The sequence below is a fragment of the Choloepus didactylus genome, chromosome 6 (genome assembly GCF_015220235.1).
Source record: "Choloepus didactylus isolate mChoDid1 chromosome 6, mChoDid1.pri, whole genome shotgun sequence".
Lineage (NCBI taxonomy): Eukaryota > Metazoa > Chordata > Mammalia > Pilosa > Megalonychidae > Choloepus > Choloepus didactylus.
Genome location: NC_051312.1, coordinates 62869906 through 62882147, shown reverse-complemented (window position 1 = coordinate 62882147; position 12242 = coordinate 62869906). Strand labels below are relative to the sequence as shown.

Sequence of the window (12242 nt, the reverse complement as noted above, 5' to 3'; positions counted from 1 at the left end):
CTTTGGAAATATTTACTATACTTATAACATTCCTTTCTATCTCTCTATGCCATTAATACTGGGTGATCTAGTATTATTCCTTCAGTTTGTCATTCTTTTACAGCACGTGCTATGTGGATGTTGGTCATTTTCCCATTTTCCCATACTTCTCTCTGGGGAAGTCAGCTCTCCTGACTATATGCAGGTGAGTGTGTGCAGACCAGGTTCTAGCATGAACCATTCCCATTGTCTTCAAGGTGGTGAGACTCAGTGTCTGTGTGGAAGGGGGATGAGTGGGCTCCAGGTCAGCGTCAACAACACCACTGTCCAGGATGGAGTTACTCGCTTGCAGCTCCTGGAGGGTTTGGCCCCTCAGCTCCCTCCCTTTACCTCCTTTTGGCTCTGCCCCTTTCCTAGCCATTGTCTCAGGTTATTGAAAGTGCTTAGCTCTCAGGATGTGAAAATGGAAGGCAGAGGAAGAAACCGCCAGGGGACTGAAAGGTCCACTGTCCCGTCCTCTTGTCCTGGCCCCGCACCTGCTGGGCTCTGGTACCACCCCCACCCCACCGCTGGACCATCCCATCCTCCGCCAGCCCTGCAGAGCTGGGGGGACCCTGCCCACCTGTCCTCTGCCTGGGAACCTGGTGCTTGCCCAGCTGGACTGCCCATTTCCCCACAACAGATTGAACCTCCTCTGGATCTTAGACATTTCCTGGAGTTTATACTTTAGTTCCTATGTCAGCTGAGCAGGAGTTTTCAGTCCGTGGGAGCTAATGCTCAGTATCTGGAGGTTGTGGTGAAAGGGGTCTCACAGGACAAGGGTGAGGTTTGATGAGGCTCCCCTTGTCAGTTTTGAGGCTTGTGAGCTTTAGGCATGAACTCAGAGGGACATAATTTCTAACACACTGGCTATGTGGCCTAGCAGAGACCACCCTGACGAAGTGAGTGGTAAGGTAAGGTCCTTGGTGAGGGAGTTGTCCTCTAACTCACACCTCCCAGCAGCACTGGGGCATCAATATTGGCTCTGCACCCTCGTCTCCAGAGCCTAATTTGTTCTGACTTCACACAGCCTTCACTTCACTTCAGAAGGGCCTTCTCCTGACCTGATGGCTGCCAAGGCTGCACAGTCCTGTACTGTTTCCAGGGGTTATGCAATTTGGGAAAATTACCCATGCATGAAGGAAACCAGCGCTGTCCAGTAATTTTTCTTTCACACTTCTTAGGGGAGATGACCAGGAAGGACTTTAACCAGGTACCATATCTGATGTTACCCCTCACATGGCCCCAGGAGGGAAGTTCCCTGTAAATTCCAACCACATCTCCCTGGCAGGCAGGGACCAGCAGCAACCCCGGAAATCAGGTGAGAAACTACTCACCTGAGCAATTAAAAGCCAAAAACTTACTCTGTTTTCTCTTTCTCAACAAGATTGTAATTTCTTTCTTAAAATAATTTTTCTATTTTGTATTTATTCTGTCTGACATCTCTGCTGGACAGAGGGAGCACATGGTAACTGCTGTTTCAATAATGATGGGCTACTTTAGAGAGGGATAGTTTGGTTATGAATCTCCTCTCCCTCTGTCAATGACACCCTGACGTCCCTCATACACTCCTGGGGCTCAGGGCTGATGGGCTCAGAACTGAGGGCTTGTGGCTTTGAGTGACGTCCTCCTGCCAAGTTCCCTGGATTAGTCAGTAAGATTCTAATGAGAACAAATGGGAGTAAACCACCAGTTTCTCTTTCAAATGTCAATCCCAATGGGCTCTGTGTCAGTCTCCTCTGTGTGTCCATGACCCTCTCCTTCCCTTTCAGCACGATGAAGCTGTTCACCAGTCTCATGTTCTGCTCCTTGGTGCTGGGGGTCAGCCGCCAAAGCTGGTTTTCGTTCCCCAGGAAAGCTGCGCAAGGTAAGGCTGCTGGAGGATGGGGGGACGGCAGCCATCTGCCGCTGGGATTCGACCCAGGCACCCAGGCCAGAGCTTTGCATCCTGCTCAGCTGGGTTCAAATTTGGAGATAACTTGGGTTGTGATGCTCTGTATAGTAGAATATGCAAACATTTGAGGAACTTATTGTAGACCATAGGATTTAAGTCAATCAATCACTCAGAGAACAAAAGCCACATCATTCCCAGTTGAACGACTTCTTTGAGTGGAAGACACAAAATGAGGCCTGAAAAGATACAAAATTTCTCTCAGACCAAATTCCATGAAGTAGGATTAAAGCTATCCATGAACACTTTTCTCTCCTTCCCTTTCTCCCTCACTCTTTCTCCTTTCTTCCTGCCTCCTCACCATCCCTTCCTTGTCTACCTTCATTCCTTCCTTCCCTTAGTTTCTTAGTTGGATAATTTAGAGACCTGCAGCCTAGATATTCCTGATGTTTTCATAGTCACTGTCTTTTTATACAGTTTGTTCTATTTTCTACCCTTTTAAACCCTTATAGCTAAAATTTAAAAAAAAAAAAGGAAATTAACGATTATCAAACCTCCATTAGGAACAGAGCACATTCGTAGAAACCATCTGCCTTTGCCTGGGTCAAAAGAGTTTCCCATGAAACACGGCTCTTCATGCTAACTGGGGCAGTTCTGGGCAAACCAGGGCAGGTGGCCATCCTACTCTACCTTCAGAGTAACTAGGTGAGGCAGGCATCTTTCTCCCAACTTGAAGGAGAACACTGAGGCTTAGAGCAGTCGAGTCTGCTGCACACATCTTACTGCCAGGCAGGAGGTGGCAGAGGTGACATTTCAACCCAGCTGAGCAGGATGCAAAAGCTCTTGCCAGGTAGAAGTGTCTAATTAAACACTTCCTAAGGACAGAGCTATCACTCTCACCTACACATTGGAACGACTGGGACAGCATTTAAAATTACTGGTGTCTGAGTCCCACCCCAGGGGTCTGATATGATTTGCCTGGGGTGTGGTCTGGGCATCAGGGCTTTAGAGATGTCACCAGGTGATTGCATTGTGCAGCCAAGGCTGAGAATCACTGCTGTGGTGTTTCCTCAGGCAACTTGCATCATCATTACAGGCTATTCTGGAAGTGTCAGCTTTACATTTATGCCCCTAAAGTCAGAGATAGTGAAGTCATGATTATCTGCACTTCGTTTGCAAGAATATGTTTCTTTAAGGCATCCAATCACAAATGCTCTATGTTTGGAGTCTTTCTCAGAATCGGCCTTTCACATCACCACCTCATACAAACACTCCCCTGTGTCTTACCATATGTAGCTTTGTCTGTAATTGTGGTCTCAACCAAGGAGGTGTGGCCATGTCTGAGATATTTTTGGCTGTCACAACTTGGGGGAGTGTGCCTCTGGCATGTAATTGAGTAAAGGTCAGAGATGATTGTAAACCTTCTACAAGGCACAGATCAGCCCCGACAACCCGACAACAAAAGAATTATCTATCCCAGTATTCCAATAGCGCTAAAGTTGAGAAATCCTGTTCTATGAATCTCCTACTGTTCTTTAAACATACAACATACAGCCCTAAACAAGATGCAGCACATGGCATCACAGTGACAGACAACCAAATGCAATACAGTTGTGCCCCACCTAAATGGCTGTCATTAGAGTTACCTGGAGAAGTCAACCAGGCCTAAGGAATGTTCTTCTCAACATGTCCCAGGTGCTATGGCCACAGGCTGAAATCTTGAAGTCAATGGAAGATTTCTCATTCCTTGATTCCTCTCTAAGGTGTCCTCAGAGTCCTTGAGTTCACATGAGATCCCCTTTGCCATTTTCTTTCTTTCCAGGGGCCAGGGACTCGCGGGTTGCATATCCTGATACAATGGAAACGTATTATGGAAATTCAGACAACTACTTTCATACTCGAGGGAACTACGACGTTCTGCACAGGACACCTAAGGACGCATGGGCTGCAGAAGTGATCAGGTGATGTAGAGTCCTCAGGATGCCAGGGAGGGGTGAGGACAACTTGGCTGCCTTGGAGGATCAGGAGGGGCAAGTGCTGGAGAAGTTTCTGAAAGGGCTGTGGCCCCTCGATCTCAAGCCCATCCAGCCCACCACCACCTAGCTGTCCAGCAGCCAGTCTGTGTGGCCAGCAGAGCCAGAGCACATCTAGTGAAGATGTGTGCACCCTCCCCTGAAAGAGAAGGAAGAGTCAAAGAGTGATTCCAACTCTCCCTCTCTGGGTCCCAGGGTGCTGTTTAACCACATAAGGGCAATCAGCCTGGACGGAGCTGAGCCTCTGTCTAGGCAGGTAAGGATGTTAGCCCTCCTTCCTTGAGGACTGGCTTTCCTTTCACCCCTTGGAAATATCAGAGAGTTGTTGGGGAAGGGATGTTGCACATCAGCCTGGTGATTAATTCCTACCTGCCTTCCTCATTCTAGAGATTACAGAGAGAATTCTCAGAGAGTCACAGACTTCTTTAATTTTGTAGACAGCGGCCATGGCATGGACTCAAGGGCTGACCAGGCTGCCAATGAATGGGGCAGGAGTGGCGAAGACCCCAATCACTTTCAACCTGCTGGTCTGCCTGGGAAGTACTGAGCATCCTCTGAGGACAGGAAAACAGAGTTATTAAGTTCTGGGTCCACAAATGCTAGTAAGGGTGTATCACAGGTGCTGAATAAATGCTGAAGAAATGGAATTTGTTGCCCAAAATTGGAAAGAAACACATGTTATTCTTTACTAAGGTTTGGATCCAAGGGCTGATCAATGAACACCAAGTGAAGGATGAGCCTGTGCCTGTGGGCTGTGCCCCAGAGGCCCCTCAGGTGACCTGAGCCTGTGAGGTCAGATCCCTTTAGTTTCAGAGTCTTCTGAACAAGTGTGTATTATTGCCCTTAGGGGTCCCCCAAAATGCTCAAGCATTGACCATGATATTTGGCTCTTAAGTGGACAGATGCATTTGGGGGAGTCATGGCTATAGCACATTCCTTGGAGCCTTAAATCTGGGAGTTGGGGGGACCTTTGAAGCTGTCAAACAGGGCAGGTACCCTGCAGCAGCCCCTCCCTGAATCAGACCCCCTCCATGCTTCCCTTGTTCCCTCCTGACCCTGGCCTTTTTTGATACATTTTGCTATTTCCAGTCCTTTCCTGCCCAGGCCTCTTCCCTCCTTGTTATCTGTGTCCTGTCTCCTTCTCTGCCCCAGGGTTGTAGTTCCCTTGGCTTAGATCCTTACAGTTTTATGTCTCTGGTGGCAGGAGACACAGCCATGGCAGTGTTGTACCAGCGACACTGACAAATCCAGCATTACGTAATTTTTCTGTACTCCATCTAAGGAATGCCTTTAAAGCAGTTTCCTGCCACTCAGTTTTTACTCTTTTTTTTTTTAATTTTTTTTATTAAATTCAGTTTTATTGAAATACATTCACACACCATACAATCATCCATGATATACAATCCACTGTCCACAGTATGATAACATAGTTATGCGTTCATCACCACAATCTATCTCTGAACATTTTCCTTACATCAGAAAGAACCAGGACAAGAATAAAAAATAAAAGTGAAAAAAGAACACCCAAATCATCCCCCCATCCCACCCCATTTGTCCTTTAGTTTTTATCCTCATTCCTCCACTCATCCATACACTAGATAAAGGGGGTGTGATCCACAAGGTCTTCACAATCACACTGTCACCCCTTGTAATCTACATTATTCTATAATTGTCTTCAGGAGTCCAGACTGCTGGGTTGGAGTTTGGTAGTTTCAAGTATTTACTTCTAGCTATTCCAATACATTAAAGCCTAAGAGGTGTTATCTATATAGTGCATAAGAATGTCCACCAGAGTGACCCTCTCGACTCCATTTGGAATCTCTCAGCTACTGAAACTATTTCGTCTCATTTTGCATCCCCCTTTTGGTCAAGAAGATACTCAGTCCCACGATGCCGGGTCCACATTCATCCCCGGGAGTCATAGTCTGCATTGCCAGGGAGATTTACACCCCTGGGATTCGGGTCCCACGTAGGGGGGAGGGCATCGAGTTCACCTGTCGAGATGGCTCAGTTAGAGAGAGAGAGGGCCACATCTGAGCAACAAAGAGGTACTCAGGGGGAGACTCTTAGGCACCATTACATACAAGTTTAGACTTCTCCTTTGTGGTAATGAGCTTCATAGGGCAAGTCCCATGCTCGAGGGCTCAGCACATCAAACCGCCAGTCCCAATGTTTGTGACAACGTCAACACCAGTCCAGGTGAGGATGTCCAACACATCCGCACCTTCCCCCAGATCCTCGGGGCTGGGGAGCGGGAGGCTGTAAATATATTTTTTATTATCTGCCCATATTACTCTAGGATGTGTCACTATTACACTCCAGCCTATACTAACCTACTGTATTTCACTTCCTATTCAAAGTTCCATGCAATTGTGGTGTTTGAACAAATCAACTGTAGAGTTGTACTGTTTAGAAAATTTAGATCCTGTACCAAATAGATATCTATTCCCGTGGTCTCATATGAAAGTTGAAGTTTTTAAACACAATCAGTTTCAACCTTTACCCTTTGGCCTGGCTTGCCCTGGTCTTAACTAGACCTGCTTCATTCATATCACTAATTGAAGTCTGGGCTCTTTTTCAGCTTTTTTTTTTTTTTTGACAGTGGCTGTATGCACTAATACTGACATTCATATCTGCCAAGCTCTAGCTCTGAGTTTCAGGTGTCTCAGAGATATGCATTGTTCCAGAGACCAATCAGGTTATACGCTAGGGGATCAGCATCTCAAAGTTTAGAGATAGGCCTTACAATTCAGGGATAGAGTTAACTGCTGTAAGAGCTTACAATCTAGGGACTATTACAATTATTGTGTCCACGTTAGGCTATGTTCTAAGATTCAATTCTGAGTTTACACATTGTAGTTAGTCCATATTGGTGAGGCATCATCCCTCTCACCATGTTTTCTCCAACACTTTTACTCCTATATATATATTTTCCTACAATTTTATAGAGTTATGTGCACATACCATACATTTATCCACAGTGTACAATCAGTTGTCCATGGTATCATCATAAAGTTGTACATTTATCACCACAATCAGCACTTGAACATACTGATTACTACAAGAAAAATTGTTTTTTTTTTTTAGCAATAAGAAAAAATGATAAAAAGAAAAATAACATGTCATACAATACAATATACTACTAAGGACAGCAAATAACACCGCTACCAAGAATCCCATATTACTCCCCTAAATCCCCCTCTCATATACATTTAGCATTGGCATATTGCCTTTGTTACATTTAATGGAGGTATATTACAATGTTACTGTTGACCATAGACTCCAGTTTGCTTTGATTATGTTTTTTCCTGAATACCATCCCTTTTTCAAATTTCTACATGGTTGACATTCATTTGCTTTCCCACATGCAAAAACATTTTTATATTTGTATATTTAGTAGCAGTCATTGGCCACTCCAGTTTTTGCCACGTTATACAGTCCCAGTCTTTATCATCTATCTTTACCTCTGGTGTCATACATTCTCCTATCCCACCTCTTTCAGCTTTACTCACAGACATCTTTGTTCAGTGTACTTACAATACCATGCTACCATCACACAGTATTATGCTCTCTATTTCTGGATCTATGCAATCAATCCTAAACATTCTGTAGTCCTTCAGCATCAAATGGCTGATCTCTGCCCTCTTTCTATCTCCTGGTCGCCTGTGTTGTCAGCTTTTAACTCCCAAAGTTTGTTCATTAATGTCTGTTCATATTAGTGAGACCATACAGAATCTGTCCTTTTGTTTCTGGCTAACTTCACTCAACATAATGTCCTCAAGGTTCATCCACATTATTACATGATCCATGTCTTTGTTCTGTCTTACAGCTGCATAATATTCCATCATGTGTATATAACACAGTTTGTTTATCCACTCGTCCTTTGATGGACATTTGGGCTGTTTCCATCTCTTGGCAATTGTGAATAATGCTGCAATAAACATTGGTTTACAAATGTCTGTTTGTGTCTTAAGTTTCAGTTCCTCTGAGTATATACCCAGCAATGGAATAGTGGGGTCATATGGCAAATCTATATTTAGCTGCCTGAGGAACCTCCACACTGTCTTCCAGAGTGGTTGCACCATTCTACATTCCCACCAACAATGAGTAAGTGTGCCTCTTTCTCCACATCCTCTCCAGCACTTGTCATTTTCTGTTTTTTGGATAATGGCCATTCTGGTAGGTGTGAGATGATATCTCATTGTGGTTTTGATTTACATTTCCTTAATAGCCAGTGAAGTTGAGCATTTTTTCATATGCTTTTGAGCCATTTGTATTTCCTCTTCAGAAAAATGTCTGTTCATGTCTTTTGCCCATTTTTAATTGGATTGTTTGTCTTTCTGTTATTGAGATGCAGGATTCCTTATATATTTGGGATATTAACCCTTATCTGATATGTGGTTTCCAAATATCATCTCCCATTGTGTAGGTTGCCTTTTGACTTTTCTGACAAAGTCCTTTGATGTACAAAAGTGTTTAATTTTGAGGAGATCCCATTTGTCTATTTGTTCTTTGGTTGCTCGTGCCTTGGGTGTGAGGTCTAAGAAACCACCTCCTTTCACAAGATCTTTAAGATATTGCCCTACATTTTCTTCTAAGAGTTTTATGGTCTTGGTGCTAATGTTTAGGTCTTTGATCCACTTTGAGTTAATTTTGGTATAAGGTGTGAGAAGGACATCCTCTTTCATTCTTTCGGAAATGGATATCCAGTTCTCCAAACACCATTTATTGAACAGGCTGCTCTTTCCCAGTTGCTTCGGCTTCACTGCCTTATCAAAGATCAGTTGTCCATAGATGTAAGGGTCTACTTCTGAACACTCAATTCGATTCCATTGATCAGTGTATCTGTCCTTATGCCAGTACCATGCTGTTTTGAGCACTGTAGCTTTGTAATATGCTTCAAAGTCAGGTAGTGTGAGACCTCCCACTTCATTCCTCTTTCTCAAGACATTTTTGGCTTACCCTTCCAAATAAATTTAGTTATTGGTTTTTCTATTTCTGTAAAGTAAGTTGTTGGGATTTGAATTGGTATTGCATTGAATCTGTAAATCAGTTTAGGTAAAATTGCCATCTTAACTATATTTAGTCTTCCAATCCATGAAATGTTATGTTCTTCCATTTTTTCAGGTCTTGTTCAATTTCTTTTAGCAGTTTCTTATAGTTTTCTATGTAAAGGTCTTTTGTGTCCTTGGTTAAGTTTATTCCTAAATACTTGATTCTTTTGGTTGCTATTGTAAATGGGATTTTTTTCTTGATTTCCTCCTCTTGTTGCACATTACTTGTGTATAGGAACACTGCAGATTTTTGCATGTTGATCTTGTAGCCTGCTACTTTTCTGTATTCATTGACTAGTTCTAGTAGCTTTGCTGTAGATTTTTCTGGATTTCCTACCTATAGAATCATGTCATCTGCAAATAGTGAAAGTTTTACTTCTTCCTCTCCAATTTGGATGCTTTTTATTTCTTTTTCTTGCCTAATTGCTCTAGCTAGAACTTCCAGCACAATGTTGAATAACAATGGTGATAGTGGGCATCCCTGTCTTGTTCCTGATCTTAGAGGAAAAGCTTTCAGTCTCTCCCCATTGAGTGTGATGTTAGCTGTGGGTTTTCATATATTGCCTTTATCATATTGCAAAAGTTCCCTTCTATTCCTATCCTTTGAAGTGTTTTCATCAGGAAAGGATGTTGAATTTTGTCAAATGCCTTTTCTGCATCAATCGAGATGATCATGTGGTTCTTCTGCTTTGATTTATTGATGTGGTGTATTACATTAATTGATTTTCTTGTGTTGAACCAGCCTTGCATACCTGGAATAAATCCCACCTGGTCGTGGTGTATAATTCTTTTAATGTGCTGCTGGATTCGATTTGCGAGTGTTTTGTTGAGGATTTTTGCATCTATATTCATTAAAGAAATTGGTCTATAATTTTCTTTTTTTGTAGTATCTTTGCCTGGTTTTGGTATTAGGGTGATGATGGCTTCATAGAAAGAGTTAGGTAGCTTTCCCTGTTCTTCAATTTTTTTGAAGAGATTGAGCAGGATTGGTACTAATTCATTCTTGAATGCTTGGTAGAATTCACATGTGAAACCATCTGGTCCTGGGCTTTTCCTTTTTGGGAGCTTTTTGATGACTGACTCAATCTCTTTACTTGTGATTGGTTTGTTGAGGTCGTCTATTTCTTCTTGAGTTAATGTTGGTTGTTTATGCTTTTCTAGGAAGTTGTCCATTTCATCTAAGTTGTCTAGTTTATTAGCATATAGTTGCTCATAGTATCTTCTCATTATCTCCTTAATTTCTGCAGGGTCGGTAGTTATATTTCCTTTTCCATTTCTGATTGCATTTATTTGCATCTGCTCTCTCTTTTTTTTTTTTGTTAGCCTAGCCAGTGGTCCATTGATTTTATTGATTTTCTCAAAGAACCAACTTCTGATTTTGTTGATTCTCTCTATTGTTTTCCTGTTCTCAATTGCATTTATTTCTGCTCTGATCTTTGTTATTTCTTCCCTTCTGCTTGCTTTGGGGTTAGTTTGCTGTTCTTTCTCTAATTCCTCCAGGTGAGCAGTTAACTCTTCAATTTTTGCTCTCTCTTCTCTTTTAATATAGGCATTTAGGGCAATAAATTTCCCTCTCATCACCACCTTTGCTGCATCCCATAAGTTTTGATAAGTTGTGTTTTCATTGTCATTTGCCTCGAGGTATTTACTGATTTCTCTTGTAATTTCTTCCTTTACCCACTGGTTTTCTAAGAGGGTGTTGTTTAGCCTCCATATGTTCGTGAATTTTATGACCTTCTGCCTTTTATTTATTCCCAACTTCATTCCATTGTGGTCTGAGAAGGTGTTTTGTATAATATCAATATTTTTAAATTTGTTGAGACTTGCTTTGTGACCCAACATGTGGTCTATCCTAGAGAATGTTCCATGAGCACTTGAGAAAAAAATGTATCCTGCTGTTGTTGGATGTAGTGTTCTATAAATGTCTGTCAAGTCTAGTTCATTTATCATACAATTCAACATCTCTGTTTCTTTAGTGATCCTCTGTCTAGATGTTCTATCCATTGATGAGAGTGGTGTATTGAAGTCTCCAACTATTATTGTAGAGGTATCTATTTCTCCTTTCAGTGATCGCAGTGTTTGCCTCATGAATTTTGGGGCATTCTGGCTTGGTGCATAAATATTTATGACTGTTATGTTTTCTTGATGAATTGACCCTTTTACTAATATATAGTATCCTTCTTTGTCTCTTTTAATTGTTTCGCTTTTGAAGTCTAACTTGTCTGATATTAATATAGCTACTCCCGCTTTTTTCTGGTTGTTGTTTGCATGAAATATCTTTTTCCAACCTTTCACTCTCAGTCTCTGTTTGTCCTTGTGTCTAAAGTGAGTTTCTTGTAGACAGCATATAGATGGGTCCTGTTTTTTAATCCATTCTGCCAGTCTGTGTCTTTTTATTGGAGAGTTTAATCCATTTACATTTAGTGTTATTACTGTAAGGGCAGTACTTTCTACTACCATGTTGTTTTTTGGAATTTATATGTCATATCTTGTTTTTTCCTCTCCTTTTACCTTTCCTGATAATCTTCATTTCTGCACTCTTCTCCAACTCTCTCTCTCCTGTCTTTTCCTATCAGCCTGTACCACTCCCTTTAGTATTTCTTGTAGTGCCGGTCTCTTATTCACAAACTCTCTCAGTGTCTGTTTGTCTGAAAATGTTTTAATCTCTCCCTCATTTTTGCAGGAAAGTTTTGCTGGATATAGAATTCTTGGTTGGCAGTTTTTCTCTTTCAGTATCTTAAATATATCATGCCACTGTCTTCTTGCCTCCATGGTTTCTGCAGAGAAATCTGTACATAGTCTTATTGACCTTCCCTTGTATGTGATGGATCGCTTTTCTCTTGCTGCTTTCGGAATCCTCTCTTTGTCTTTGACATTGGACAATCTGACCAGTAAGTGTCTTGGAGTAGGTCTATTGGGATCTATTCTATTTGGGGTACGTTGCACTTCTTGAATCTCTAATTTTCTGTCTTTTATAAGAGTTGGGAAATTTTCAGTGAATATGTCTTCTATTACTCTTTCTGCCCCTTTTCCCCTCTCTTCTCCTTCTGGGATACCCATAACACGTATATTTGTGCGTTTCATGTTGTCACTCAGCTCCCTTAGACCCTGCTCATATTTTTCCATTTTTTTCACCATCTGTTCTTTTGTGTGTGTGAATTCGAGTCACCTGTCTTCCAGTTCACTGATCCTTTCTTCTGCCTGTTCAAATCTACTGTTGTGTCCCTCCATTGTGTTTTTCATCTC

At 42.1% G+C, this 12242-nt stretch overlaps 1 protein-coding gene across 2 annotated transcripts; it reads left to right on the top strand.

Annotated features, from left to right (window-relative positions):
- The first annotated feature begins 1258 nt into the window (after nucleotides 1–1258).
- LOC119536481 (serum amyloid A-2 protein-like) lies at nucleotides 1259–4575 on the top strand. Of its 2 annotated transcripts, none has more exons than XM_037839293.1 (4): nucleotides 1259–1339; nucleotides 1791–1885; nucleotides 3732–3870; nucleotides 4330–4575. In XM_037839293.1, the coding sequence occupies exons 2-4, from the start codon at nucleotides 1795–1797 to the stop codon at nucleotides 4487–4489; spliced, it is 390 nt and encodes a 129-aa protein (XP_037695221.1). In that variant the 5' UTR covers nucleotides 1259–1339; nucleotides 1791–1794; the 3' UTR covers nucleotides 4490–4575. The 2 variants fall into 2 exon arrangements, with proteins under 2 accessions (XP_037695221.1, XP_037695222.1); XM_037839294.1 differs by lacking the exon at nucleotides 1259–1339 and adding an exon at nucleotides 1411–1486.
- Nucleotides 4576–12242: the final 7667 nt, after the last annotated feature.